The 26,779-nt window shown below is 47.9% G+C and overlaps 1 protein-coding gene across 1 annotated transcript in view; it reads right to left on the bottom strand.

Moving 5' to 3' along the window:
* UNC5D (unc-5 netrin receptor D) overlaps positions 1-26,779 on the bottom strand; it is a 300,179-nt gene that overhangs the window by 3,459 nt on the left and 269,941 nt on the right. The window contains exons 16-17 of the mRNA XM_054998048.1: positions 8,366-8,530; positions 5,209-5,387 (exon numbers count right to left, since the gene is read on the bottom strand). Coding sequence (XP_054854023.1) covers positions 5,209-5,387; positions 8,366-8,530 — 344 coding nt within the window. The remainder of the gene's footprint in view (positions 1-5,208; positions 5,388-8,365; positions 8,531-26,779) is intronic.

Raw genomic sequence — 26,779 nt, 5'->3', positions numbered from 1 at the left:
TGGCCTTGGGTAAGCCACTCCTCTCAGCCTCAGCTCCTCAGTTGTATTGTGGGGATAATAATAACACTAACTTGTTCACCGCTCTGAGTTAGGGACTAATCTGTCTAGAAGAGCAGCATATAAGTGCAGTTGTTATCATTATCATCACCATCACCCAGGGCTGGTGCACCCATTGAGGCCAGGTAGGCGGTGGCCTCAGGTGCGGGGTGCCGGAGGGAGTGCCGGAGGAGCTCAGGAGGCGGGAGCGCACGCCACAAAGCAGCCGCCGCCTATCCCTCCCACCCCGCACCGCCGCTGCCACCAGCACAAGCCCCCGGCTGGGCGCAGCCGCCACGGGCAGGCATCTGCGGCGGCGCAGGCAACCGAGCGGGAGAGCTCAGAGGCTGCCTGCCGCAGCGATCAGGCCAGCGGCGGCATGCTCCCATGATGACATCATGCATGACATCATCACGCAGGCCGGTGTGCGTGCGCTTGCGAGCGCGCGGGAGGGCACCCAGCCGGCCGGCCGTAAGCCCCGCAAACCCTTGCGCCGCCCCTGCCATCACCATCACCATCACCATCACCACCACCAGCAGCAGCAGCAGCAATAAGCACAGGGTGACAGAATCAATATGCCTCCCCAATGATTATGGCCTCATCTGAATCTCCCCCATCTGCCAATACAACATGCTCAGGAGCAGTTTGATTTGCAGTAATGAGCAAGTGTTTCGCTTCATGTGTGAAACATTTCACCTGCTGATTTCTGTATAGGAAAGTACAGGAATGGGGCAGGCTCATGGATTTTTTTTCTCGCAGCCATACACATGATTGTGTCTCCCAATTACAGCACAAAACCTGGACAATGCAGAAAAAGAGTAGCTTACTGGCTAAAGCCAGAAAGTCCAAAGCCATTTGGAAAGTCATCAGACCTTTATCACATAATTCCTGGCAAAATGTCATCCCTAAGCTTCCTCACTTAGGGGGTAAGTTCTGTGTTTACTGATCAATAAGTAAATGCTGCTCAAAGTACTAACTGAGAACACCCTGGAACATAAGACAACCACCTTCTATGATACACTGCTGAGCACAGAATCCGTATTTTTGCTCTCAGCTCAATCCAATTTGCTTTTGCATTTTTTTCAAATTAAAGCCCCTGCTGTAGTCTTGCCTTATTGGAGCCAATTCTGTTTCCACATAGCCTAAATGGGGGGAAATGATGTGGCGATCCCCTCCAACATTCCTCTCTGTGGTAGCCCCCACCTTCTGCTAGAAGGTCAGAAAGGATCCTATTCTCCTGGATTCCCATAAACTATGCAAAAACAAAATTATTAAAATAGTAAAGAGTCCAGTAGTACCTTTAAGACTAACCAACTTTATTGTAACATAAGCTTTCGAGAGCTACAGCTCTCTTCATTAGTTGCATCTACAATAAAGTTGGTTAGTCTTAAAAGTACTTCTGGACTCTTTACTATTTTGCTACTACAGACTAACACGGCTAACTCCTCTCAAATTATTAAAGAGAGCTTTTTTACTCAGATAAGAGGACTGTACTGTAAGGAAGTGGTTTCAAAGAGATGCATTGGTAAAGGGACAGGGACTATAGACTATACTACTATGCATTGTCTGTTGCTGTCACTATGATCCTACTGGATAGGTTCTGCATTGTTTAATGTATCACATCTAGAACTGCAGTGCTTATGCTCTGCTTCATCATTGTTTCAACTCTGTACTGGATTTCTGCTTGCTTTCAAATCTCTGCAAATTTGCATTTGTATACCCTGCATTATTTATTGAATGTCCCTGCTGTTGGTTGTATTGATTTACACTGTGTAATCTGCCTTGAGTCTCAGTGAGACATACATACATACATACATACATACATATATACATACATACATACATAGGTAAAAGGTAAAAGTAGTCCCCTGTGCAAGCACTGAGTCATTACTGCCCCTTGGGGGGATGTCACATGATGACCTTTTCTTGGCAGACTTTACAGGGTGGTTTGCCATTGCCTTCCCCAGTCATCTACACTTTACCCCCAGGAAACTGGGTACTCATTTTACCGACCTCGGAAGGATGGAAGGCTGAGTCAACCTTAAGTTGGCTACTTGAAGCTGGCTTCCGCCAGGATCGAACTCAGGTCATGAGCAGAGCTTGGACTGCAGTATTGCAACATACCACTTTGCATACATACATACAAATTCACTTGCATTTATAGCCTATCCTATTAAGGGCAAGTAGCAAATTAGGACCCCAGTTACAACTATTAAGCCCCTTCTTGTTCACCTGATCCCTAGCTGCCAAAAGCCAACTGTAATTCAAACGTCTCACACCATTTCCAGAAGATAGGCGTATACCTTACCGTGTATCTAAGGGAAGGGAATTCCAAGCAGAGGAGCAACCAGGAAGAAACATCTCACCCTTGCAATCCTTTTGACAGACTGATAGTCAGTTTTCCAATTGATCACAAGGCTCATGAAACAACATGGAGCTTGAGGAACCCCTTTGGGGGCTGTGGTAGCTAAATACCTGCCTAATAACCTTCAAATTCTGTTCCAAGACCTGCTCCAGGCTCAATACATCCATGAACAAATCCCCCTTGCTCTGTTCAGGCATTATAGAGAATCATGTATGAGCATACACTTTCCAAACTGTAGCTATAGGAAGCCACCATAGATAGACATGGAAAAAAGCCGTAACGAACTGCTTGCAGTGCATCCCCAGCTTCCTTTGGAAAGATTTCCTGACCGACTGACTCCATATCAGTAGGTTTGTATTTAATCATGCCCTGGGGAATGAATAAATAAACAGAAACTTCCACACCGCGGAGGAGCATTTAGAAGAAAGCATCCAAGAGAAGGGAATTCGGTAATCTTTTCCAATTATATGTGAAGAATGAACTGTGGTTTGTTGCAGCATCAAACCATGCCTTTGTGGTGTTTGTTCCAACATGAACATCATCCTGATTCTGTTGGGTTGGAATGCTATGCAATGCTCACACACTGCTCAGGAGTGCAACCTACCCGCTAAGAAAGCATCTATTTGCCATCTTTTCTTTAATAATAGATATCCACATTATTGAGAAGCACAAGGGGCACTATGCCATCAAAAAAGCAACCAAGAAAATACCACCAGCCAAGAATCAGCCACCTACGTTCACTTCTTCCAACAGCATGCATCTTGGTTTGGAAGCAACACAAGTAGACTGCGGGCTGGATAGTTATTCCAAACATTCAGAAAAAAGCATCCAACTCCAGTGTGCCTCTGGTGTCTTGTTTCTTTTTTCTCTCTGCGCAATTAGTGTAGCCAATGGAAAATACACATGCTTTAGTTCCAGAAGGTACAGTGGGTTGTTCCAAACCACAGCTATAACAAATGCCCAGATTAGGGGCTTGGAATGATACCCAGTATTTCAAAGGTACAGAGTTTGGCTGACATCAATTTTGTTTCCCTTTCAAAATGAAGAACAAGCGCTTATTCAATTTCTTCAGTAATCCAACTGTTCTCAGTTGTAGTTTCAAAGCACCGAGATCAATTATGTACTGCTTGTTTACCAAATTCACCTATGCAGATAAACAAAAAAGAAAACCCCTCCCTTGCTTTCTGGGAAGACATCTTAACTGAACTTGATTAGCCTAGACTCTTTCCTCTTCTGAAGTCCAGTCTCTCCCCAGTGATATGTCCCTGCAGCTTTATATATCCTTATAGATCCAGAGGAGTTAGCCATGTTAGTCTGTAGTTGCAAAATCGTAAGAAGTCCAGTAGCCCCTTTATTGAGGCATAAGCTTTCGAGAACCACAGTTCTCTTCGTTAGATGCATCTGATGAAGAGAGCTGTGGTTCTCGAAAGCTTATGCCTCAATAAAGTTGGTTCGTCTTAAAAGTGCTACTGGACTTTTTACTATATGCCCTTATGTCAATGTTGCAACATATTTTTACTGATGCCTTAGATTCACCTCCCTCCTTCTGTCTTTTGCATGACATAAGTGGAATCAGCTTTCTCTCAACCACACTAGCTGGGCTGTATGGAGAGGTTTTGTCCCATTCCTCGGAGAAAGAAAGCAGAAGGGGAGTCCCTGGTAGGAAGCACATGTATTAGTCATAACCTTGGAGGTCATGTCTTCCAACAGAGGTCAAGAACAGTTTTCCTACATATGCAAATAGCAGCTAAATGTTAGGAACCTGTTCAACATACATCTTGAAAGCCTGCAATGATCAAGCTCCACACATCTCAAGCAAACCTTGGAAATGGATGTCGGAAGCTCTTCCTTAGCTATAAAGATAAGCTGCCAACAACACATTTTGTAAACATTATCCTTAGCCCTCAGCAAGAATAGAGATTCTCCTCTTTGCTCCTCTCCTACATCATTTTGTTCTTTATATCTACATAGCATTGTCACTGAAGGAAAATATTGTCCTCACATGTGTGTGTGTGTGTGGGGGGGGGGAATAGGAGGTGGAACAGGATGACTTTATCTTCCTATACTGTAGCGGCTTCCAGCATCATATGGGAAGAAAGTTGATCATCCCTCCAAATCCTAGTTCAGCTCCCTTAACTATGGTTCAGTATTAGGCCATTGATTTCCCAATTATCTGTATATCATTTTTATGGAAGCTAAAAGGATCAGAGTACATTCTAATGGAATATCACATGCTATACTATCCTTTATTATTTTAACATATCAGGTTAGATCCTGCAATCAGTGGTGCAAAGGATCATGGGATTGTTCCTGTCCTCCCGTTATTCCCAGGTTTGAGGGACTTGCAGTGGTTGTCAGTGGGCAGAGGGAAGGAAACTAAAATTCTCCTTTCTTTCTCTTTGTGAGTGGAGCTTTCCTTCCCTACAACAGCCACATGACCGATGAGGCTGTTATTATACACAAGGTCCTTGACCCTGGGAATGAACTTTCCCAGCATTGGAAACGGCTCTCGAGAGAAGGGAAGGTGAGGAATATCCTGCATTGTCAGTGTTTTCTGCTGGCAGTTTGCATTATCCAAGCTACAATTTCAATATTCCTTTGAACCTCTATTATAAATATTTTTAAAGGTATACCGCTACCTAATCTTGGATTCCTGAACAATTTCAAAGGCTGCTTTCAAAACACGTGAGTGCTGATCACAGTGTATACAATTCCATTACTACACAGGTATGAACAAAAAACAGAAACAACAAAAAAGTTGCTGATTCATGCCACAATGGCTGTCGTACAGAATTGCCTCCAGTTACCTGTTGATGCTGTTTTTCTGTGCTAACATCTGCCAGTCTTTGCCTTTGGAGCTAGGTGTGTCAAAAGTGGCACATATCCTCTGCCGAATGGAGTAGGGTATCTTGAAGGCTTGCGGGCCCGTCTGAGCAGGAAAGTTGCTGTCATCATGTGCAAAGAAAGTGATGGTTTCTCTTTCATTCTGCATGCAAAACAAAATACTTCATGGGTTACGCTCTCCCCAAACTATCTCCTTTATAATTACACTGGCAATTACCATGCATCCAAATCCCCGACTGCAGAACAAAAACTGTGCAGATACGTTTTGTTAAAAAATAAATATCCACTTAAGGAAAAGTAAGGGGCTGTGCCAGAGAATAGCCAGAGCTGTGGATACTCTGTATGCCAAGGTAACCTGTATTTTGCATCAAACTGAACAATAAATAAATAAGTGTACTTCTTTAAAATGTTCTTAGATTGCTACTTGAGAATCATGAATGGATCTATCGCTATGGTTTTGAAAGTGGCATCTGTTGGGCAGTCAGGAGTCGGACTCTCGACTAAAGAAAGAAAATGTTCCTTAATGGCTGTAGATGTGTCTTAATGGGAGCTAATTGTCAGCAGATGGTCTTCTGACAGCGTTTCCCCCTCTTGCTCAAGGACCCTCCTTCCAGCTCAGGGGCAGGTGTATATGGGTGTGTGAAGAAACAGCAACTGGAGGTCAGCAACAGGCAAACGTACAAGCTGGCTGGAAGCAAGGCTCCTTGTTTCAGTGATGTGCCTGTTACAGCCAGGGGCAGGAGAAGGGGGCAGGACAAGAAGCAGGGTGCAGGGAGGGCCTTCTCCCCTCCATCTTCATCTTGCCAGAGCTCTCCTGAACACTGGGAAGCTGTAAGGCTACCAATCTCAAGGTGAGGCCAGGAGATCTCCCAGAATTACAACTGACCTCCAAATAACAGAAATCAGTTCCTTGCTTTGGAGAGTAGACCCAAGCTTTAAAATCCACTCCTGCAGTTCTCTTTCCAACATACAGGACCATGAACATCTATGGTAGAAACATGTTCCCATGACATTTAAAAGACATCAAAAAGAGCCCGATGTTAATAGTATATAAAATCTCATTTGATACACTTAACATTTTCCAAATTCTTTTTTTTTGCCTCTGTATTTTCTGCCACAAGTATTTTTATTTTTTTCTACATTTACCAGTTGCAAAAAAATGTATTTTCCCTCTGAAGTCTAGAATATCAGAAATTGTATATGGGTAGAATTGAAGCCACATGTACAAATTGTGATTTTTGTAATCAGATTCAGTAGTATACTGTAATTTGTGTTACTCATCATAGGAGGAGGAAATTAATATAATGGCTAGATGGAACTTCATATCCAGATGAGTTGACCTTTGCGCTCTTCACTGTGGACATTCAGGGGCATATATATATTGTAAATGTCCATCTGAGAGACTGGAGAGCTGCTACCAGTCAGAGTGGACATGCCAGGCTAGACCGATTGCAGATCTGACTGGTGGAAGGCATTCATATGAGTAAAATGCTGGAACATTTTGTACAGAGGGGCTCTTTAATGCTTCATGCTGTTTTTCCAAAAGTCAAGCCATTACTTGCAGGCATTCCCTGGTTTGCTGATGGATTTCTTTATCTGTTTAGCTTTGAAATCCTTGAGACTGCAAACTCTATGGGTCAGGAACTGCGTTTTTCATGTGTCCTTCTCACTGTCTAATGCAAGAGGATACACCTCCCAGCTGGGACCTCTAGGTCCTCCTGCAGTATAAATATTTCATCAAAATGGTATGACAAGCCTTTTCATATAACATTTATGGTGCCTTGCAGAAGACATCTATGCGAAGTAATACAAATGCTGTAGATACATCACATCCCACCCCCCTCCCCTGATTGTTTTAAATTAAATATGCAGCAGATTGGGTAGGCTGTGCTTGGAAGATAAGCTGCCTGCTACCTGGAGTGCAAAAGCACCAATAACAATAAGTTGACGCATCAAGCCTTTAAACAAGAAAAAATATGCTGAATCAGCAGTCTTTCTTTCACCTTTTAGAGATGGGGTATGAAAAATCTTGCTGTACCAAGGAATCTATTTGAAGAGGCAATGGCTAATGTGCAGCCCATGGCATTCTATAGATAAATGCTTGGAAGAGGACAGACAGCGCTGACACTTAAGAAGGGGAAAAGAAACTTTGTATTAAAATCTTGTATCTGTACCTAGTTTTCTCAGTGGTATCCCTGTATCTGGGTTGTACCGCTTTAGCCGCAGGTGGCCAGCTGAAAATGATGGGAAGTTCATCCATTAAAAAAGAATTGTCACACACAGATAATTAGCACTCCAGGTCAGGTTAGAACTTGCATATTATATTCTAGGCAGATCTTGCACAGGCAAGTCTTTTCTGCCTCTGCTTTCCCTTGGCTGCCCTTTATGAGACACAAAAAGGCAATGCCAGGGTCAGGTGATCCATGTGGACAAAATCTATGCAACATGGGAGGTTGCAGAGTGGAGGTGGGAAGCAGGTTGAATCTGTTGGATTCTCCTGTGGAGACTCCTGTGCTAATGGAGTGCGATGAGAGGAAGAGTCAGAAGGGTGATTTTGCCAAGTTCCTCCTCCTCTTCACTGCAGCAGGCTATGCTGCATGGCTTTTATGTTCACACAGGTCCCTAAACAACCAGAGCCTGTTTATTTCAGTGCTCAAAGTGTGAATAATCCACTTGGGCTGGCATTGCAAAGGACCCAACCCCAAACTGTCTTGTCAGGCTAGCTTTTTACGCACTGACCTTTAAAAAAAATATTATTTAGTGATATATTTTCATGTTGTTTTATTGATTTTAAGGATTCCAAAAACTGTTGGTTCTATTTTGAAAATGTGGGGTTGGCAAAAACAGATCCCTTGTAAGCTATCTACAGAGTACATGGAGGAGACGAGACCACAACTGGCGACCTTCTGGAGTATAGCCCATTCTCTTAGCCCTGATGTAAATAACATCAGCTTGTAAATAACATCAACAGCAAATGTTCAATATCCTTAAGTGGCAAAGAAGGAAGGAAGGAAGGAAGGAAGGAAGGAAGGAAGGAGGGAAGGAAGGAAAGCTGTTTTGTTGCTTCATACAGAAAATGTAAAAATAAAACACCTAACAAATGGGTGAAGGGGAACTTGCCTCTATAATCGATGTCTGGATCTGCAAGATTTGCTCATGGCCCTTGACTTGTCTGACACAGATTTTGCATGAGAGCTGCGTCGTGGCAGGAGTGTAGCGCTCCAGGGAAAAGGCACAGTGGAGTGGCTGCTGGTTGCTGCACCACACACGAGAAAAAGGAACTTCCTAGAAAAGAAAAGAGAAGAAGGTGGATGGGTGACAATTCGACAAGGAAGAGAGAAAAGAAATGCACAGCATGACAACCACCAATTTCTTATTCATTCCACCTGCCTCCATGGAATGAAAGGCATCGTATATAGGGGTTCCCCGGAGATATCTCAGTCAGTCGTAACTTAACACAGACCTTCTGAGCTTCAAAAAAGCTCACTTTGGCTGAAAAACCCCAAACAATAGAGGGCCAATGGTCGAGTGGTTTTTGGAACGGGACTCTTGAAGGTATAATTAAAGGAAGTGATTAGTGTCAGATTATATGGCAATGTGATTCTATAGGTGTCTGTTGGATTGGTTTTAAGGTTAGGTTTTCATTATCATCGCAACTTACCTGCTGTCTGTGAATGGTGAAAGACTGTCTAAATAAACTGGCCTTAAATAAACAAACCAACTTACCCATACTGCCGTACTGAGGGTGGGGTAGGTGTGCTGAAACTAGTTATGCTGCACTGTTGAAGTACAGTGAGCTTGGAATACAATTTTCCCCTTCTTATACTAATCATTTATTTTGCCAATCAAGCCTCAAACTTATTTTTTTATTAGCAATTAGACATGTTTGGACATTATGTATCATCTCTGCACCAGTACAGTCAACGTTTGCTGAGATGACAGCTGATATAACCACATGCACAGAAATGGACTTACTGTTTAGTTTGAATGAAATTGTCATGACGGCTGAATTTTTAAAGGCAGACTACAAACAAACAATTAAAAATAAACGTAACTATAAATCTGCTGCCACCTCCTTCTCCTCTGCAACAGAGAGTCTCTCTACGTGAGACATCTGACACGTGAACAACACATGTTGGGAGATGCAATGTTAGCTGGGAAGGGTAGTTTAAAAAAACAGAGCTGGTGGAAGGGCAAGGGCTTTGCTACTGGAGCTGTGAAATGCCAGAAGGGAAACTTCAGCGCATTATAACCTCTCCAGCTCCAGCCCATTTCCATTCCTCATTGCCCTCCGGTTGCGATCCCACACAGTTTTAGACTGAAGAGGTGAAACTGACAGAGCCTTTGGGGTGGTGAAGATGAAATTAACAAACACTCTGAGGAGCAATCTCCACCAGCTCTGTCTTTTAAAACTTTGCTTCCCGGCTAACATTGTGTCTCCCTACACTTAACAAATACACACCAAGGCATCTTGTGTAGAGAGACTCAGAGTCTGTTGAACTTAACGCAGATCATGGAGGGAAATGTGTCCATTTTGATTCACAACTCTCGGGTTCCTAATATATGCCCACCCATCAATTATCCTCTTCTCAGCATCTTCCTCTTCTTTCAGGTAGAGAGGTGAGGACAGTGGCAGAGCCATGCAGGGCATTCTCTGTGGTTGCCCTTCTTCTATGGAACAGACTGCCTGTTGTGGTTTTGAGTACACCTTCTTCAACCCTGTTAAGAAAGGTTTTTAAGCAGCTTCCTTTTTTAAAAAAAGCCAAAAGCTTTGTTTTTTCCTGATTTTGATAGATTAGTTTGTTTATGAATTTGCTTTGCTTTGGTGATATGAACATTGATTTAAAATCAATTTCAAGTCTTATTGGTTTTTGTGTATATTGCTTGAATTTTTTAAATGAGAAACAATGTGCAAATCTTTTACTAAATAGCAGTGTGAGAATGCACATTCTGAGAGCACAAGTCAATTTAGAATTCATGATAAAAAGCAATCATTCAAGATTACTTTGAAAAATCAACAACAGAAAACAGATGGGACTGAAAAGGAGAGACCATCAGGAGAAAAAGAGTATTTAACTTTCCCCTTACAGCTTTTCTCCACTTCTACATACACTGAACAAAAACTATGTAGGCAACCATGTTGGTCCATAACAACATCTACTACAGATAATGCACAGTTCCACCTTTAACACAGGGCCATATAATCAGTTCTTGTAGCAGCTGATGACTTTTTGGACCATATCGTAAAGAATGCCTGGAATGCCTACAAACAGCAAGGGCAGGCTGCAGTCACTTCTGCTTCACAGTAGCCTGCCCTCCTGACATTCTGGGAGCCTCTACAGGTGCCCAGCAATGCCAGCCCCTAACACTGGCTCAGGGAGAAATCCAATAGCTGTAGGCCTGGCAGAACTCTAAATTGCAGCTGTTTTTGAGGCTTTTGGAAAGAGCAAGAGAAAAGCAAAGCAGAGCCGCTTCATAGTTTTCTTCCAGATTGCTTGGAGCGACACGAAATGGTAAACTAAAACACTATATTTAGAACCTGACTCACTGAATGGCAGCAAGATACCAGTGGTGATAAAGAAAACATTGGGAGCAAAATATTAAAATTGGAGCAACTGTAATTAGATTTTCCCAGAGAAATTATCTTTCCCTTTCAGCTGGGCAAAAGAAAAAGTGTGGGTGGTGGAGAGAGAGTCATTGAGCTGAAAAGTGTGTGTGGGGGGGGTGGGGAGAGAAGTAATCAGATAGGACAAAACACAGCAAAGCAATGAATATGTAAAGTAATCCAGAAATGCTTTTGGTTTGATTTCCTATTATGTTTAGGCTCCTGACAGATGGTGAGAATGTAAATCACCCCTTAGCAGGAACCAGACACTGAATCTTCCAACATTCAAACTGTGCTGGAAGAAACTCACGCTCCAAGGTAGGTGCTGCTGGATACATTAATAAAATTTAAACATTTCCTTAATTCATCTGGGGCAAGCGGATTCAACCTTTTCTTTAGTGAGTGTTCCTTCTGAGTAATAAAAAAATATCCCAAGTTATCTACCACCCAACATGTTTTGTTCTATCCTAGAAACTTGGGCTAGGAAGAGGACCAGAAATGGCTAAGCAACACAGGCAAAATTCTATGAAAGAAAAGGGTTTTTTAAAGGCCTAGAGAAGATTTTTCCCTAGATCTTTTCCTGGTTTTTCTCAGGGATGCACAAGCTATTCTGCAGCAGCCAAAAAGCTACTGGTAACTCACAAGCTACCTATCTAGGAGATATGCATGAATGGGAGCAGGTTTCTGGGCACATGTTCCTACTTGGATGAGGGATGCTCTTTTAGATTAATTTTATAGTTGTTTGTGTTTTTTTTTAATTCTCTGTGAGTTGTTTTTCTAGACAGTGAACTTCTTCAGCACATATTTGTGGAAAGGTAATATATAAATGTGTTCAATTAAATAAATTATAAATCATGCATATACAATAATGCAGCAAGAGGAATATGTGAAAATGGTGTGTGTGTGGGGGGGTTAGATTCTATATCACCCTTTGCCACTGAAAACCTAATTTCAGGTCTTAAAAAAGGGTCCTAAGTACACCTCTTTGGCTTCTACATTAGGGTTGCCAGCCTCCAGGTAGTGGCTGGAGATCTCCCGGAATTACAACTGGTCTCCAGGCCACAGAGATCAGTTCACCTGGAGAAAATGGCTACTTTGGGGGGTGGACTCTATGGAATTATGCCATGCCAAGGTCCTTTCCCTCCCCAAACCCCACTTTCTCCAGGTTTCTCTCCCCAGATCTCCAGGAATTTCCCAACTTGGAGCTGGCAACCCTATTCTACATCAATGCTCTTTTGAATCAGAATCCACGGCTTCCCTTAGCTTCTTATTGATCTGAATTATTCCCCCCCCCCATATCTCACCTTGAATAGGATGGGATTACATGTGGACTGGTTGTTTTAATCTATTCTTTTATCTGCGATTATATTTTTAGTATCATCTTTACCGTAAGCTGCCTCTAGAATCAAGTACTGCCGTCATTTTGTTAAAAAACCTATGAGTTATAGAGACACATCTGTTAATCAACTGTGGACTGTGAAAAATTGGCTGTGGATACAGGATACAAATGACTAAAATAAAATATACAGAAACTCCATATTCTGAACCTTTCCACTGGAAACTCTTCCCACTGAATAACCTTGAGACTGTTCCGCAGCAATCTAGTTGTAGTAAAGTATTTGGAAAGGGTTAACTTGCTGGAAAATTATGGGATGAATATTCTAACTGCCACAGTACTTTTCTTCTTACTTTCCCCCCTAGTAACGGCTGAATTGTTGTACTGTTAGAAAACTGGCTGTTCGTGGCTTGAATAAACAAAATTCCTATTAAAATAACTATCCTGTGAGTACCAGTGGTTTGGGAAAGAACACTTCATTGTCCCAGGAGAAGCAGTGGGTATAGCTTATTGTGGAGGCCACCATCTGGCCTATATAATCTATTCCCTAGAAAGATCTGCCAAATCTCACCCTCTCTGCCTCACATTATCTGTAACACTTTGGCCCAATTGGTTTAATCAGACTATTTTGTTCATCGCCGACAATTATGAGTAGCAAACTGCATCTTTGGAGTCAAATGTCAGCAAATGGGAGACAAATCTAACCATAGTGTTGTAATCGGATAATAGTGTTGCCGCCAGACTTGGCAAGGGATATCTTAGTAAAGGCGCCTGACATTAGCCCTTCAGACCTGTGTAGAAAACTCTTAGCGGTTTCAAGGATGGAATGTGAAGTTCATTTTGAACCACAAGCAGAAGCAAAAATTGACCACAAGCCTTGCTCAACACATGAAGCTGAAGTCAGTACCCAGAGGTATACCATCCCAGATGACCTGTTAGGAGTCTCAGCCAACAATGAGTTGGATTGTGTAAAGGAGATCTGTACACACAAGGCAGATGTTTCCTGCCAATCCTCCTCCCTCAGCAGCACTCCAACTTCCCCTTCATGATGTTGTTTGGGGTCCCCTATCCCCTGGAGAAGCATTTAAGGCTGTAGTAGGAGAGGGGAGGAAACAAGTCACAATCTGCAGGGGGTAGAACAGGACCAATTTTGACCAATTTTGATGGGATCCAAACCAATTGTTGTTGTTTCTCAGCCACTGGAGTCTTTCAAATTCCACACACTCAGCAAGAGGAAATATTTGCTTCAGCTTCAATATCCTAGCCTTGTCAAAAATCATTTCATCCGAGAGCTCAAGGTGAGGGTTTTTTGTTGTTGTTGCTTACCCTTCAAATATGGCTGTGGTCCCATAACTATGTGTAAATGGTTACAGCATTCCCACTGGCTCATCACCCTCATAAACCACATCAGTGTTCATCTCTCCCCCCTGCATGCTTCTAATCCCCAATTAGAATGCTTTTAAGTTTTAAGGTGCTTGAAAATATTTATTGATGCTGCTATAAACCTCTTGCAAAAATCTCTGTAAGGTCAGCTCTATAAATGTAGGCTAAAGATATATGAAGATGTGATAGAGTATTAAGAATGGCCAGCATCACTTTGGTCTGCAGGCAGAGGATCACAGAAGTACACATCTTGGACTGTCCCTCTATGTGAAGATAATTCCTGCAAACAGAAAACCAGCAGAACAAGCAAAGAGAGAAGCTTTCACCCTGCTGTGCTAGTTTTCTGTATGAGGGCTGAAACAGGACTCCCCTCCCTTAAGACGTGGGTACACCTTGCAGTTTTAAAATACTGGAAAAGGATTAGTTTCCAGTTCTGACTCCTTAATCTGCCAATCAGTAAATTATTTACTATTCAAAGACTTCACACACCCTGACTTTCTATCCACCATTTCCTGATTCCGGGGATAGTTTGGCATACTGTACTGTTTTAATTAATTTTAAGTAACCTATACAAACTGTGATAATGGATTTAATTGTTTATTAGTCGATGTTTGGTAAATTTGTTGCCAAGTAGGCCCCCTCCCCTGCTTTAAGGCCTGCCATGAACCGTGCTAAAGTTTCCTGCGTTGCTGTTTTACTGCTACACCAAAGACTGCTTTGCACGTGTGTGCTCCGATACACGTGTCAGTTTCCTGCCTGCGTGTCAATTATCTTGCTGCTGCAATAGACTGTGTAGTTTACTGACTCCATGTTTGGATAACTGCACAAAGGACTCTCTTTCTGGGCAGCCCTGCCCTGACCTGTATCTGGAATTCCCAGTGTGTGTTTGGACTGTGTTACAAGTGTTCCCCGTGCCTGCTTTGCCATCTGCCACGGACCGTGCCTGTTCCCTGCTTTGGACTGTGTTTTAAAGTGTTGTTCCCGCTGCCTCCATGGAAGCCTGCCTCATATGGGCCCAAGCCGCTGCTAGCAGCCGGGCGCCTGCCGGGGAAACCTCCAGCGAGCCTGGCTAGGCGCTCCCTGGTCAGTTCCCGCCTGGAGCCTCCCACGAGCCGGTCGCCCAGCTTGCCCTCGCTACCGGGCAGCCTGCTATCCAGCCCCAGCTATGCCCAGCCGGCATCCATGTTCTCAGGCAGCCAGAAGACCCTGGGAAGAAGACTGCTTTGAGAAGCCATTTCGGCGAAGCGGGCACACCACGTCCGCAGCGAGAGCCCCTCGCCCCGCTCTGCATATCTTAGGAGCCGCCCCGGAGAAGGAACTAAGTGCCGACCATCCCAAGCACTTAAAGAATGCATCTCAAAGAAACCTCCGCATTCCAAAGCTGATGATATCAGGACAAGCCCTGTCCGCTGGAACATCCTTTCAGCCCACTTGGATTTCCCCCTCCCTCCTTTGTCCCCTCTTCCTGAGGTGTCACTTATCACAATCTGATTACCAAAGTGGCCCATCCAAGCCATTCAGTAGCCCATTAGACCCTTTGTTTTAATCTGTGAGAACCACCAAGTACAGCACCAGCCCCAGGGTACGTTTTGGGGTATTTAAGCTGGTCTCTCAGACCACTCGGTGCCTCGGCCATTCCCATCCAGAACCCCTCGCTGTCTGTGGCCTCGGCCATTCCCTATCCAGACCTCCTTGCTGTCCGTCTGTGGTTCCAGTGCTGGCATTGGGCCACCCTCGCTGTTGTGTCTCTGCTTCGCTCCAGGATAAGTGAGTATTTCCCCTATCATCGTTGGGAACCAGCTAATGCGAATGTCTCTGTATTTCCTACTCTGTATTTCTTAGACCTTGTATGTTCTTTGTATGATTGTGCAAGCTAGGCTTACGCTACACTCAATACACGTGTTTGAACCTGACTCGTTGTCTGCCTCTTTTTCACTAGAGTGTCTGGGATCAGGACCTCCGTATACATAGGTTATGATCCTCGCTTAATATTAATAGTTACAGACTGCTACAGCTAATTCCCCATTATAATAAAAGAGCAGTTCTGGTAACAGTTTACTGGTGGAGAATGCGGGCATAACCCAGTTCGTGTGAATACACGTGAGTCGACACGCGTGTCTTCAGCGAACTGACTTAGAGGAAAATTTTCCAGACCTCAGTGCAAAGAGCGCAATTTAGCTCAGGGAATTAAAAGTGTGAGTGTGTGTGGCTCTAGCGAGCATTTCTATCTTGTGGGTTGGCTTTTCCCCATTTCCTCCTTCAGCCAGCTTTGGACTACTTGCCTTTTGTGGTGCACCGCGAGGCCCTCCAGCCGTTATAACCGGTGTACTGTGGGTGAGGACCTCTGAACTGGTGAAGTTCCTGGCCACCTTCCGGGCCGCCTAAACGCGTCTATGTGGGTGGGATCCCAGAAGTAGGCTCTATAGATTTATATATATACTTCCTGAAGCAGCACATATAAAATTCTCTTCCGCCCTCCCCCATCTCTCCTAAGTCCGTCCAAACCCCCGTTCCTGCCAGCACTTAGGCTTCAATCCCCGCTCCGGAGGAAACGGGAAGGGATCGATAGTCCGTTCGTTCAGTCAGTTTAGCTTTGGGAATCTAAAGCCAGGTTCCTGAAGCCCCGCGGCAGCCGGCCGCACCGTGCTTAAGAGTTTTAAGTTAGACTCTTGAGCGCTTTTCGCCTGAGAGTTTTAAGGTAGACTCTTGGGCGCCTTTCCGCTTGCGAGTTTTAAGTCAGACTCGTGGGCGCACCTCGCTTGGGAGTCAATGGGACTCTTGGGCACACTTTTGCTTGGGAGTTGGTAAAACTCTTGAGCGCACCTCGCTTGGGAGTACAGTAAGCTTTACTCCTGAGCAATTTTGCTTGGGGACTTGCAGAGGCAGTCCTTGAGCGCATTTAGTCTTTTGGTCTTGGCTTGGAGACAGTTTAACCGTTTGTCTCTGAGCACGAGGCCTGGGGACACTTTGAGTTTAGTTCTTGGGCAGAGAGCTTGAGAGCATTGTTGGCTTCTGAGCAGAGGCTTGGAAGCACTTCAGTTCCTGAGCAGAGGCTTGGGAGCATTTCGGGTTGCCTAAGCAGAGGCTTGGGAGACCCCTTAGTTGCAGTTTCCGGGCAGAGGCTTGGGAACACTTTTTGGTTTTCTGAGCGCATAGGCTTGGGAGACCCCTGAGCTTTGGTTTTCCGAGTAGAGGCTTGGGAGACCCCTGAGCTTTAGCTTCTAGGCAGAGGCTTGGAAGCACTGAGCGTTTTTGTTCTTGGGCTTAGAGAGCTTGAGAGCACCCTCTGAGCCAGTAAACTTTTCCTGGTCCCGTGGCTTGTAGGCAAGCTTGAAACGGGAATAGGAATTTTCCTTCTCCCCCGGTGGAGAAGAGCCGAGTGTAGAACCCTTAAAAATCCCCTTGAAGTAGAACCTTAAAACCCCCTGGTAAAAACCCTTGAGGACCTGAGGGAAGGATAAACCTCCCAAAAGGAACATAGAGAGGAAGAAGTTGTTAAAACCCTTGAGCAGCTTTAATCGCCCCACCCCTGGTGTCGCTGATCTACTCTTTAACCTCCCCCGAGATCAGCCTTAAACTAAAAAGTAAAAATGTACCGGGCAAACCCCACCGTGCCCCGCCTGGAGAAGTGGCTAGTCAAGAAGGGAGATTGCCCTTGGGAAGCCGGTTCCTTCAAGGGACCCGACCCACTCCAGATAGTTAGAAGTGCCTTCCAAGATTTTTGTGAGAAAGAGAAACCCAAGTCGAGCAAGAAGGACAGATACGGAGCTTGGGCACTTTTTACTGCCTTACAGGACAGCGTGTCCCTGATAAATAAATTACATATAGCGCAGGAAGATAGTGAGCAGGAGATAGAGAGGCTCAGAATAGCCCAGGACAAAGAAAGGAAGGAGCTAGAGGAAAAAGCAAAGCGAGAACAGGACGCCCTGCACCTAGAAATCCAGAGTCTCAGGGCCAAACTAGCCGAACAGGAAAGAGACCATGAGGAAAAGGCAGTTGAGTGGCGCGCCGAACGCGTCAATTTCATACTAGAGAAGCAAGGACTAACTACCGCCCTCCAGGACGCCCAGCACAAGGCTGAAGTAGCCACCGCTCGTGCCGATATGGCTGAGCACGCAGTAATTGAAGGTCAGGAGAAAATTGCAAAGTTAACCCATGCTGCCCAGTTCATGGCAGAGCACAATCACTCCAAGGTAGCTTCTGCAGACCACTCCGCTTGTAAGAGGGAGCTAGAGGCCCTAAAACAGCACCTGGGGATGCAGCAGGCCGTAATTTCCGCCGTGCATCCCGCAGCCCTCTTGGCCCTCCCCGAAGGTAGTACCGACAGTTGGTCACCTCCTTCATCCCAGCCCGAGGAAGCTCCACAGCCCCTCCATCCGATAGCTACCAAAGAAATTGTCACCACAGACGATGATGGCAGGAAGACAGACCGAATAGTTAAGGAAACCTGCAATTGGAGGCCCGATGAGCTCCAAGCCATAGCGGACCGCATGGGACCCCTGAACCGAGATTCAGCTATACAATGGTTTGCACACGTGACCATGTCCCAGCCCTCTGCCAGTGGCTCCGATGTAGCTCAGCTGGCTCGCCATTGTGCCAGCCCCGAAATAGTCACCTCTCTTAACGCATATATTTCCAACCGGAGACTAGCCACTCGCAGTCAGTATGGTGCCATGAAAGAGTTGTGCGCCTTCCTGTGGCCCACCAAGAGTTTAAAGGCCCTATATATTGCAGAATCTCAAAAACCCGGAGAGGATCCAGAGGCATATTTAGCCAGGAAACAGCTCCTAGCCGAACTAGCAGACGAGGTAGATTTAGATTTAAGTGACATGCCGGACTTCGACGACTTAGAGTTCAGGAGAGCAGTCATAGATGGACTCAACAGCACCACTCGCCTAGCCCTAGCAGGAGTCGAGCCCGGGAGCATTACATGGGGAGAGCTGGAATCCCGCATCAGGAGCATTGCTGGCCTGTTGCGAGAGACCGGCGCCATCCGCCATGTGAAGTCCCCAGCCTCTCGTAGGAAGGAAAGCGAGCCGATTAGCGCGGTTACCTATGCCAATCATGGCCCTCACTCTCAGTACCGACCACAGGGACGCAGCCCGCATCCGGAGGCAAGGGGAGGAATCCTGAGGGGAAGGAGCAGTAGCTTTAACCGGGGAAGAGGACCGAGGGACTACCGTCCGGGAGTTTCCTTTGCGCCTACCCCGAGTTACAGTTCCTCCTCCCAGCAGGGACCCCACGAGCCCCGACTACAGGATGCACCCATAGCCCCTTCTCACTCACGAGCATCGCACCCGTACCACCATCAGGTCTACCCGCCTCCAGACCAGTCTAATGCTTGGGGAGCATCGCAGGGCGACCACGAGGGCTACCGGGACCGCGGCAGCACGCCCCAGTCCAGGGACTCCCTCCGTTGGGAACTATGGATGCGCCTCAAAAACATTGGAGCGAACATGGAGCTCTTCGACGGAAAGCCCACGTCCGTTCTAATGAAGGCGATCATGGAATGGGAAGACCAGCAGCAGCCCCCAGTGCCTCCGTCGGCGCCCCCTTTGCCGCCGGACCCTCCCTTCTCGAGTCCCCCAATAGCTGCGGTTCGGGAACGCCCGAGCCCCAACAACCCCTTTAGAGGAAGCGCCGCTTCCACCGATCAGGGTGCAGGATCAGAATAGGGTTGCCCCGAGTCCCAGTTTCCCTCCGTGGGCATAGTTGCCAAACTAAAGCCGGATACATGGGGGAGACCGACAGTGAAGGCAGGGATCGGGACTCCCGGGGAAAAGAAGAAGCCTGCCACCCTCCTCATAGATACCGGAGCTTCACTTAATATACTCCGGCCCACCTTAGTCACAAAGGGCACCCAGACCCCCACTACAATGCAGCTCGCCGGTTTTGGAGGCGGCATGCAGGAATCCCCGGTCTGGCAGGACATCCCCCTTTCCGTTGGGAACCTGGCCACCCGGATTTCGGCGTGCGCAAACCGGGGAGAAGACGATGGACTTTTGGGCATGCCATTTTTCCGTGCCGAGGGACTGACCATTGACCTAGCGAACGGGCTCCTGTGGCGCATCCCGGGAGGCCCCGACTTTGTTAATGCAGTCCATTGATGCGCAGCCCTCAAGGCCCCCCTTCCTCTCGCCCCCGTCACCGGAGACCCCTGGGTTCAGGACTTTCCCGAAGTGTGGGTGACAGACAAGGCCGAGTGTGGGATAGTGAAGGGCGCCTGCGTCCTGATTGAAGGAAAGGACCCCCCTCCCCAAAGACAGTACAAGTACCCAGCAGAAGCTGAGGCAGGGATAGCTAAGACCATAGAAGGACTCCTTGAGTGGGACGTCATACTCCCGATGCAGTCCATCTGCAACGCCCCATTGTGGCCAGTTCTGAAAGCAGATGGAGTGACCTGGAGAATGACGGTCGACTTCCGTGCCCTGAATGCCACCACCCCTCCAGTTGCCCCGGTTGTGGCCAAGTATAATGAGATCCTAACGGCCATTGCCGCTGGGTCCCGGTTCTACTCGGTCATAGACCTGGCCAATGCTTTCCACTCCATCCGGTTGCATGAGTCTTGCTGGTACAAGTTCGCGTTCACTTTCCGCGGCCAGCAATACGCATTCAAGCGGACCCCCCAGGGATTCCACTCCAGCCCCAGTATTTGTCATGCCCATGTAGTTCAGATGTGGGAACGCCTCCAACCCTCCTCGAGGCCCCACGTACTGAGCTACGTGGATGACATTTTAGTCCACGCCCCCACGGAAGAATTAGCCCGCCAAATCACCAGGGAAGTCCTGGAACTCCTCCGCGAGACTGGGTTCAAGGCAAGCAGGGAAAAGGCCCAATTGGTTCAGACCAGCGTCAAGTACCTGGGTCTGACCCTGGGACCCGAGGGTCGCACCCCGGACGCCCAGCGAATGGAGGTCATTTCCAAGCTGCCTGCACCCACCGATGTCCCCTCCCTCAGAGCCCTTCTAGGAACTTTCAACTTTTCCCGAGACTTCATCGAGTCCTTTGCAGACAAAGCTCGCCCCCTTTATGCTCTCCTCAAGAAGAACACTCCCTGGGAGTGGGGACCGGAGCAACAGACAGCCTTAGCCGAGCTAAAGCGCAGTCTGGCCGCAGCCCCGGCCCTAGCCCATCCAGATGTTACCCAGCCCTTCTTTATCCAGCTAGCAATATCAGACAAGAGCATAGGAGCCACGCTCACCCAGCAGCAAGCAGGGACCGCTAGAGTAGTAGCCTATGCCTCTCGCAACCTAACCGCAGTAGAAACTAAGTTTAGCCCATGCGAGAAGACATGCCTTGCTCTGGTTTGGAGTCTGACCCATTGGGAATTTATCATAGGAGGTTCACGTACAATAGTGCAAACCACTCACACGCCCCTCAAATATATCCTGTCGGGAAAGATACAAGACGGACAAGTTTCAAACGCTCGCATAGCCCAGTGGACCCTGGCCCTGGTCAACCGCGGAGTAGAATTCAAAAAGGAAACCACTGAACCTCCAGCCCCCTATGGCCTATTGGTAACCGGGACCGAGCACGAGTGCCCCCTGGACCCGCCATCACAGGTTGTCTGGCCAGTCACTTGGGGAGTCCCGCTAGAGGAAGCCCGACAGAACGGCTTCACATGCTGGTTCTGTGACGGCTCCTCCTTTCACGTTGGAGGCTCCCCTCGGACAGGCTACGGCGCCGTGCGAGTGAGCGACGCCCATACCCTCAAAGGTCCAGCCCGCCCCCATTCCAGCCAAGCGGCTGAGGTGCAAGCACTTCTGGCGGTGCTTGAGTTTGAGCCCCCAGGAAGCCCACTTGCCATTTATACAGACTCGGATTGGACGGCCAAAGCCGCCACGGTCTGGCTCCCGGTGTGGCAGAATCAGGGGTGGAGGGCCAGCGATGGGAAACCCGTAGCCCACCTACAGCTATGGCAGCAAGTAGCAGCACTCCTCCAGTCTCGCTCCGGCCCAACGCAGGTGACCCATGTCAAGGGACACCAGAAGACGAACTCAGAGACCGCTTATTGGAATGACCAGGCAGACCTTGCAGCCAAGGCAGCCGCCACTGAGAGTGCTCCCCCACCGGAACTAGCCACCGATTGTCCCCTCCGCCCTGTCACCACTCGGGCACAAGCCCGCAGCCAAGCTCAGGGAACCGCAGGAACACTAGACCTAGCACAACTGCAGCAATCTGACCCAGAAATAACTGACCTCCTAGCCGCAGGAAGGGATCAGACAGGGAGACTCATGATCAGAGAAGAGGAAGACATAGTTTGGGCAGTAGATGCAGCCGGCGAACGCCATTGGGTAGTGCCATTGGAAGTTAGGGCTGACTTAATTCAGTTTGTCCACGAGCAGGGACACCGAGGCAAGGATCTGACTCTGGAAAGGGTAAAAGAGGTTGGTTGGTGGCCTGGCATGCACACCGAAGTAGCGCAATGGGTAGACAACTGTCTGTCCTGCGCTATGGTTAATGCAGACCCCACCGGACCTAGAGCTCCCCTCCAGCATCAGAGAATTGATGGACCCTGGGCTCGCATACAGATTGACTTTATCGGCCCCCTTCCCCCCACTGCTCGCGGCAATCGCTACTGCCTCACTGTCATAGACCCCTTTAGCAAATGGGTCGAAGCGTTTCCGTGCAAGCGCAACAATGCAGCCACCACCGCCAAACTACTGTTCAACAATGTCTTTTCAAGATGGGGCATTGTGCGAGTCATGGACTCCGATTTAGGCTCACACTTCATCGGGGAAGTTACACAGGAGCTTTGTAAAGCATTAGGCATCCAGCAACGGTTCCACATAGCCGGCCACCCTCAAGCTTCAGGCGCCATAGAAAGAACCAACCGGACCCTCAAGGAGGCTCTCCGCAAGATGGTTCGCTCCTCCGGGAGAGACTGGGATGAAAAACTCCCCATAATCCTAATGGCCATTAGAGGCACTACCGCAGTTCACGGGCTCACACCCCATATGGTAATGACAGGGCGAAGAATGCAGCTCCCGGAGGCCTTCTGGCTAGATACGCAGCTCCCTTCCGATATGCAGCCTGTAGTGATTAATGATGCTTGGGTCCAGGACCTGCTCTCATCCATACACGCCGTCCACATGCAAGTGGCCCAGAAGTTGGGCACAGCTCAGAAGGATATGGACCGCAAATTGGGATGGGTCAGGAACCCCAGGCAGTGGGAGGAAGGACAGCTCGTTCTGTACAGGAAGTTTTCGCAAAAGGCGCATTCACTAGCAGCCAAGTGGCAAGGCCCAGTCCCTATCACAAAAAGAGTCTCCCCAGCTGTCTATCAGGTAGCTATCCAGAGAAAGACAGGAGGAACGTGGCTAAAATACTTTCATGCCTCTCAATTAAAAGAATGGAAAGGGAAGCCGCTGCAAACCGCCCCCCCTGTGTATGACCCTGGGGGAACCACCACCAGCCCAGCCCCCCTCTGCCCAGTGATTCGCCAGATATCACTCCACCCTGGGCCAGAGATACCGTGTGTCCCCTTAGACCAGACTTTTGTAGCTTTAGAATAAAAGAAACAATAGAATATGTAGATATCGGTGTAAATGTTAAAAGTTTTTCCAGTTCTATTCTTTGACCTCATTAGGCGGGCCCCACAGTTGGGACCCTTGGGGAAGACACGGCAACCAAAGCCAAATAGGACCACCACCGAAAGTGATTCTTAATTGGATTGTAAGCCGCATGTTCGGAAAAAATTGCACAGGCAAAAGAGATTTGCTGTGTGTGAAGGTGGTTGAAGAGGCTTTAGCCCAAGAGTGAATGCATTTCCAATATTGGAGACACACCAATAAAGGTGATCTCTGTATTTGAAAACATTTCACCCGCCGTGCTGGTGAAGATCCCGCATCTACGTAGATTCGGGGTCTCACCTGCCAGACCCACGCTTTCGCATGATGGTCGGCTTTGGCTTTGAGGGCCATGCCTCCCCTGGAAAAGGTCCCCCAGATAGCCCAACACCTCTCTTTTACTAATGTTCATATTCGTCATGGTGAGTTGCTATACGGCGCCACCAGTCAGTACGCTTTAGTGCAAAAGTAAAAGACCCGCCAGTATTTTGTAAATATGTGCCCTCTGGAATGTGTTATTGAGGTGCGTTCGCCACGCACAAGGGGCAGCGTGCCGCATTTACATAGCCAGGATCCCCCTGCGCCAAGATGACCCTCGAATAACCCAGACCCAGTGGCGCCGGCAGATCTCGGCCGCCTCCGCCGCTTTTCGATAAACGCCGCCGAGCGCCTTCGGCTCCATTTCGGCCCTTTCCGCCAGCAGCCGCCTGCCCCACGTAATCTTTTCCCTTGCCCGTACCGTACAAAGGAAAAGAAGGGGGGGAGACATATTGAAGTTATAATGAAGCCCTGCCAGGCCTTCCAAGTGAGGGCAACCTGAAAATAACCCACGCCCGTGTGCTTTTGCTTTGTGTGTTTCTTTCTTTTAACATGAAATTGGGGCCTCCCGAGGGAGTCCCTCCAAAAATTGATCCTAGGAAAAAATATGGTCCGCTGAAATACATACAAGAGGTCCTGCAAAAAAAAAGCAGAGGGAAAAAGGCAAAGCAAAAGCAAACCATCATAAAACATACCTTCAACCCTAACCACCCCTACTTAAAAATTATTTTAGAAAAATAGAACGAAGGTCTCCTTTAGCAACAACCCTTAGAGTTGCTGGAAACCGCTCTCTAGTTTCTTCCTTTTAAAGCGGCAAGGCCAGGCCGAGCCGGACCGATAGCTCTCAGCCCGCAAAGTAAAAGCAGCCCGCCACCAAGCAAGGGGCACCTGAAGGCCACATAGCCTAGGCACCCAGGGATCCCTGGGGCGAGTTGCATAATCCCGCCTAACGCACAGCCGACCCTTGCTCGACGTAAAGACGTTTCCCCTCTGAAATATACATGCCTGAGAAAGAAACCTTCGCACAGGAGCTCCCCAGAGCAACAAGCTGGAAGGCTCGCTTAGTGCTCCGGGACTTCTCGTTCGAGCCCCACCTAATAGACAGTGCTGGCAGAAAAACGCCCTCCCTTTTCTTTCTCCCTACTTCACTTTATTTATTTTGCTGCAACAAACTCAGGGAGCCTGTACTTATATCCGCAGGTCTCCCCAGGATATTTTCACTACAAAAGGAAAAGGAAGGCCAGGAGATGAGGCACCTGGCTACTCTGTGTTTGCTCGTGCTGGCAGGCACCCTAATAGAGGGACGCCCGTCCAAATTAATGCCCTACCCCCACTGGAGATGTATTAATACCCTGGCAGGAAACGAAATGATGGTCTGCAAGGTTGTGCAGCAAAGCAATATGACCACCCCCACGGATCGCACTAACTTCCGCAGTTGCGAAGAGCAGTGGATCCGACCCCCAGAGCTTGTTATTTTATGTGTGGGAGTAAAAACTCTGTCTCAAGAGCTAGTGTGTTACTCGCCTACGGATACTGTTTCACCACTTGCTCCGATTCCCTGTATGTTTCTTCCCCGTATAAGGCCAGCCCCCACCGCAGTCCCGGTGGTAGACAAATATACCACCCCTGCCAACTTCGAGACCTCGCCATTTGTCACTGAGGCTCTCGGACCATACTGTGAAGTTATTTTAGTGTCGGCCGCAGTATGGAAGGCAGGAGACCCCTTTAGAATGACCATCCTACTAGGCACTACTGCCACTGAGTCTGCATCAGTCACTATCACGCCCCCTTCAGGCGCAGTTCTCTCCTTTGCTATAGAACGCTGGGAGAACCTGACCTGGATTGTAAAAGAGGAAGACCTAGCCAAACATGGCCCACCCGATTGGATTCTGGTTCAACAGACGCCCGAATGCCAAACCAAGCCCCTAGTAGAGAAATTTCACCGGCTTGGGCTGCTCTTTGTAAATTTGACTCATGAACCAGGCAATTACTCCCTGCTGATCCGGACCCAGGAGACCCACACCATCCAAATTGACCCTTTGATTGCTAGCAATGAACAATTAAGCCAAGGCGGCACGCATATAGTGGGCTCCCATGTTTTGAAGACTGACATTCGAGAGAGAGTTCTAGTCCGCCCGCAAATGTCTTTAAAAGAGATCCGCATAGACTTAGCTGAGCTAAATATAACCCAGAGGCTGCCGCGGTGCGCTCCCTATCTGGAGGCCGGTAGCAAGGGTTGGAATGCATGGCTACAACTGTGGATCGATCCCTCCCCTTCTCTCTCGCGTGCCAGACGAAGCATTGCCGACTGGACTGCTCCAGCAGCCGGAGGCTTAGCAATCATGGATTCGGTCAACATTGAGACTCTCGCTAATAAGTTTGCCCATGTTACGACTAGCATCTCCGACTTAGGTAAACCGGTGGTGCAGTCCCTAAATTCCATTTCGAATGGGCAACACGAGATCAGCTCCATTTTAGTTAACTGGGAGAGTCAAATTGAAAGAGATTTTTCTCTGCTGCTCAAAGGAACACAGTCTTTTGAACGCAACGTGTCGATAGCCATGGCATGTATGCAAGCCCAACAATTGAATCAGGCTGTGGCCATGGGGCTAATTCGGCAAGCCACGGACGGGCATTTGCCCCTGGAAATTAAAAGATTGATTATGCCCAAATTGTCACCCATAGAACTGGAGCTTGAATCCTGGTGGTCTCTCGTAAATTCCTCATTCTCGCCGACCACCCAGGAGCTTAAATTATTTTTATTAACGGCCAGTGCGCACGAGTCATTCCATGTGTACCCAGTCGTGCCTCTGGGACTCCAAGTCAGCAACGCCGAAGTCCTCTACGCCCGACACCCCGACCATTGGGCCCGCTTCACCCCGACCGGATGGCAGCTCGTCAGCCTCCAAGGGTGCCAGCATCGAGACCAGACCGGCTTCATTTGCCAGGACCAAGCCTTTGCACCCCATCACCCCTGTGTAGCCCCGCAAGTCGACGCCCTCAATGAGTGCTCTTTCGAGGTCGTCCGGGAGAACAGCTCCGCTGTGGTCTACATTGGGAAAGGATGTGCCTGTGTGCAAACGGCCTGCGACTTTGTGATCCTGAACTCGTTCCAGCTCAAGCCTGTGATCCCGGGAGTCAATCGCTGCTTTTGCAACCTGTCTTCGGTGGCAGCCTGCGACTTCACCTACACGGTACCGGTCTGGACCCAAGAAGAGATCCTGGTGGCACCCTCCATCTATCGGTATGTGAAGCCAGTCTCCCTTGGCATCGGTCTGGAGCTAATCCATGAGCTCCTGACCCACCCCCAGCTCCACCGCACC

This window comes from Eublepharis macularius, chromosome 14 (genome assembly GCF_028583425.1).
Source record: "Eublepharis macularius isolate TG4126 chromosome 14, MPM_Emac_v1.0, whole genome shotgun sequence".
Lineage (NCBI taxonomy): Eukaryota > Metazoa > Chordata > Lepidosauria > Squamata > Eublepharidae > Eublepharis > Eublepharis macularius.
Note: the sequence above shows the minus strand (reverse complement) of the source record. Positions and strands in the feature narration are given on the sequence as shown.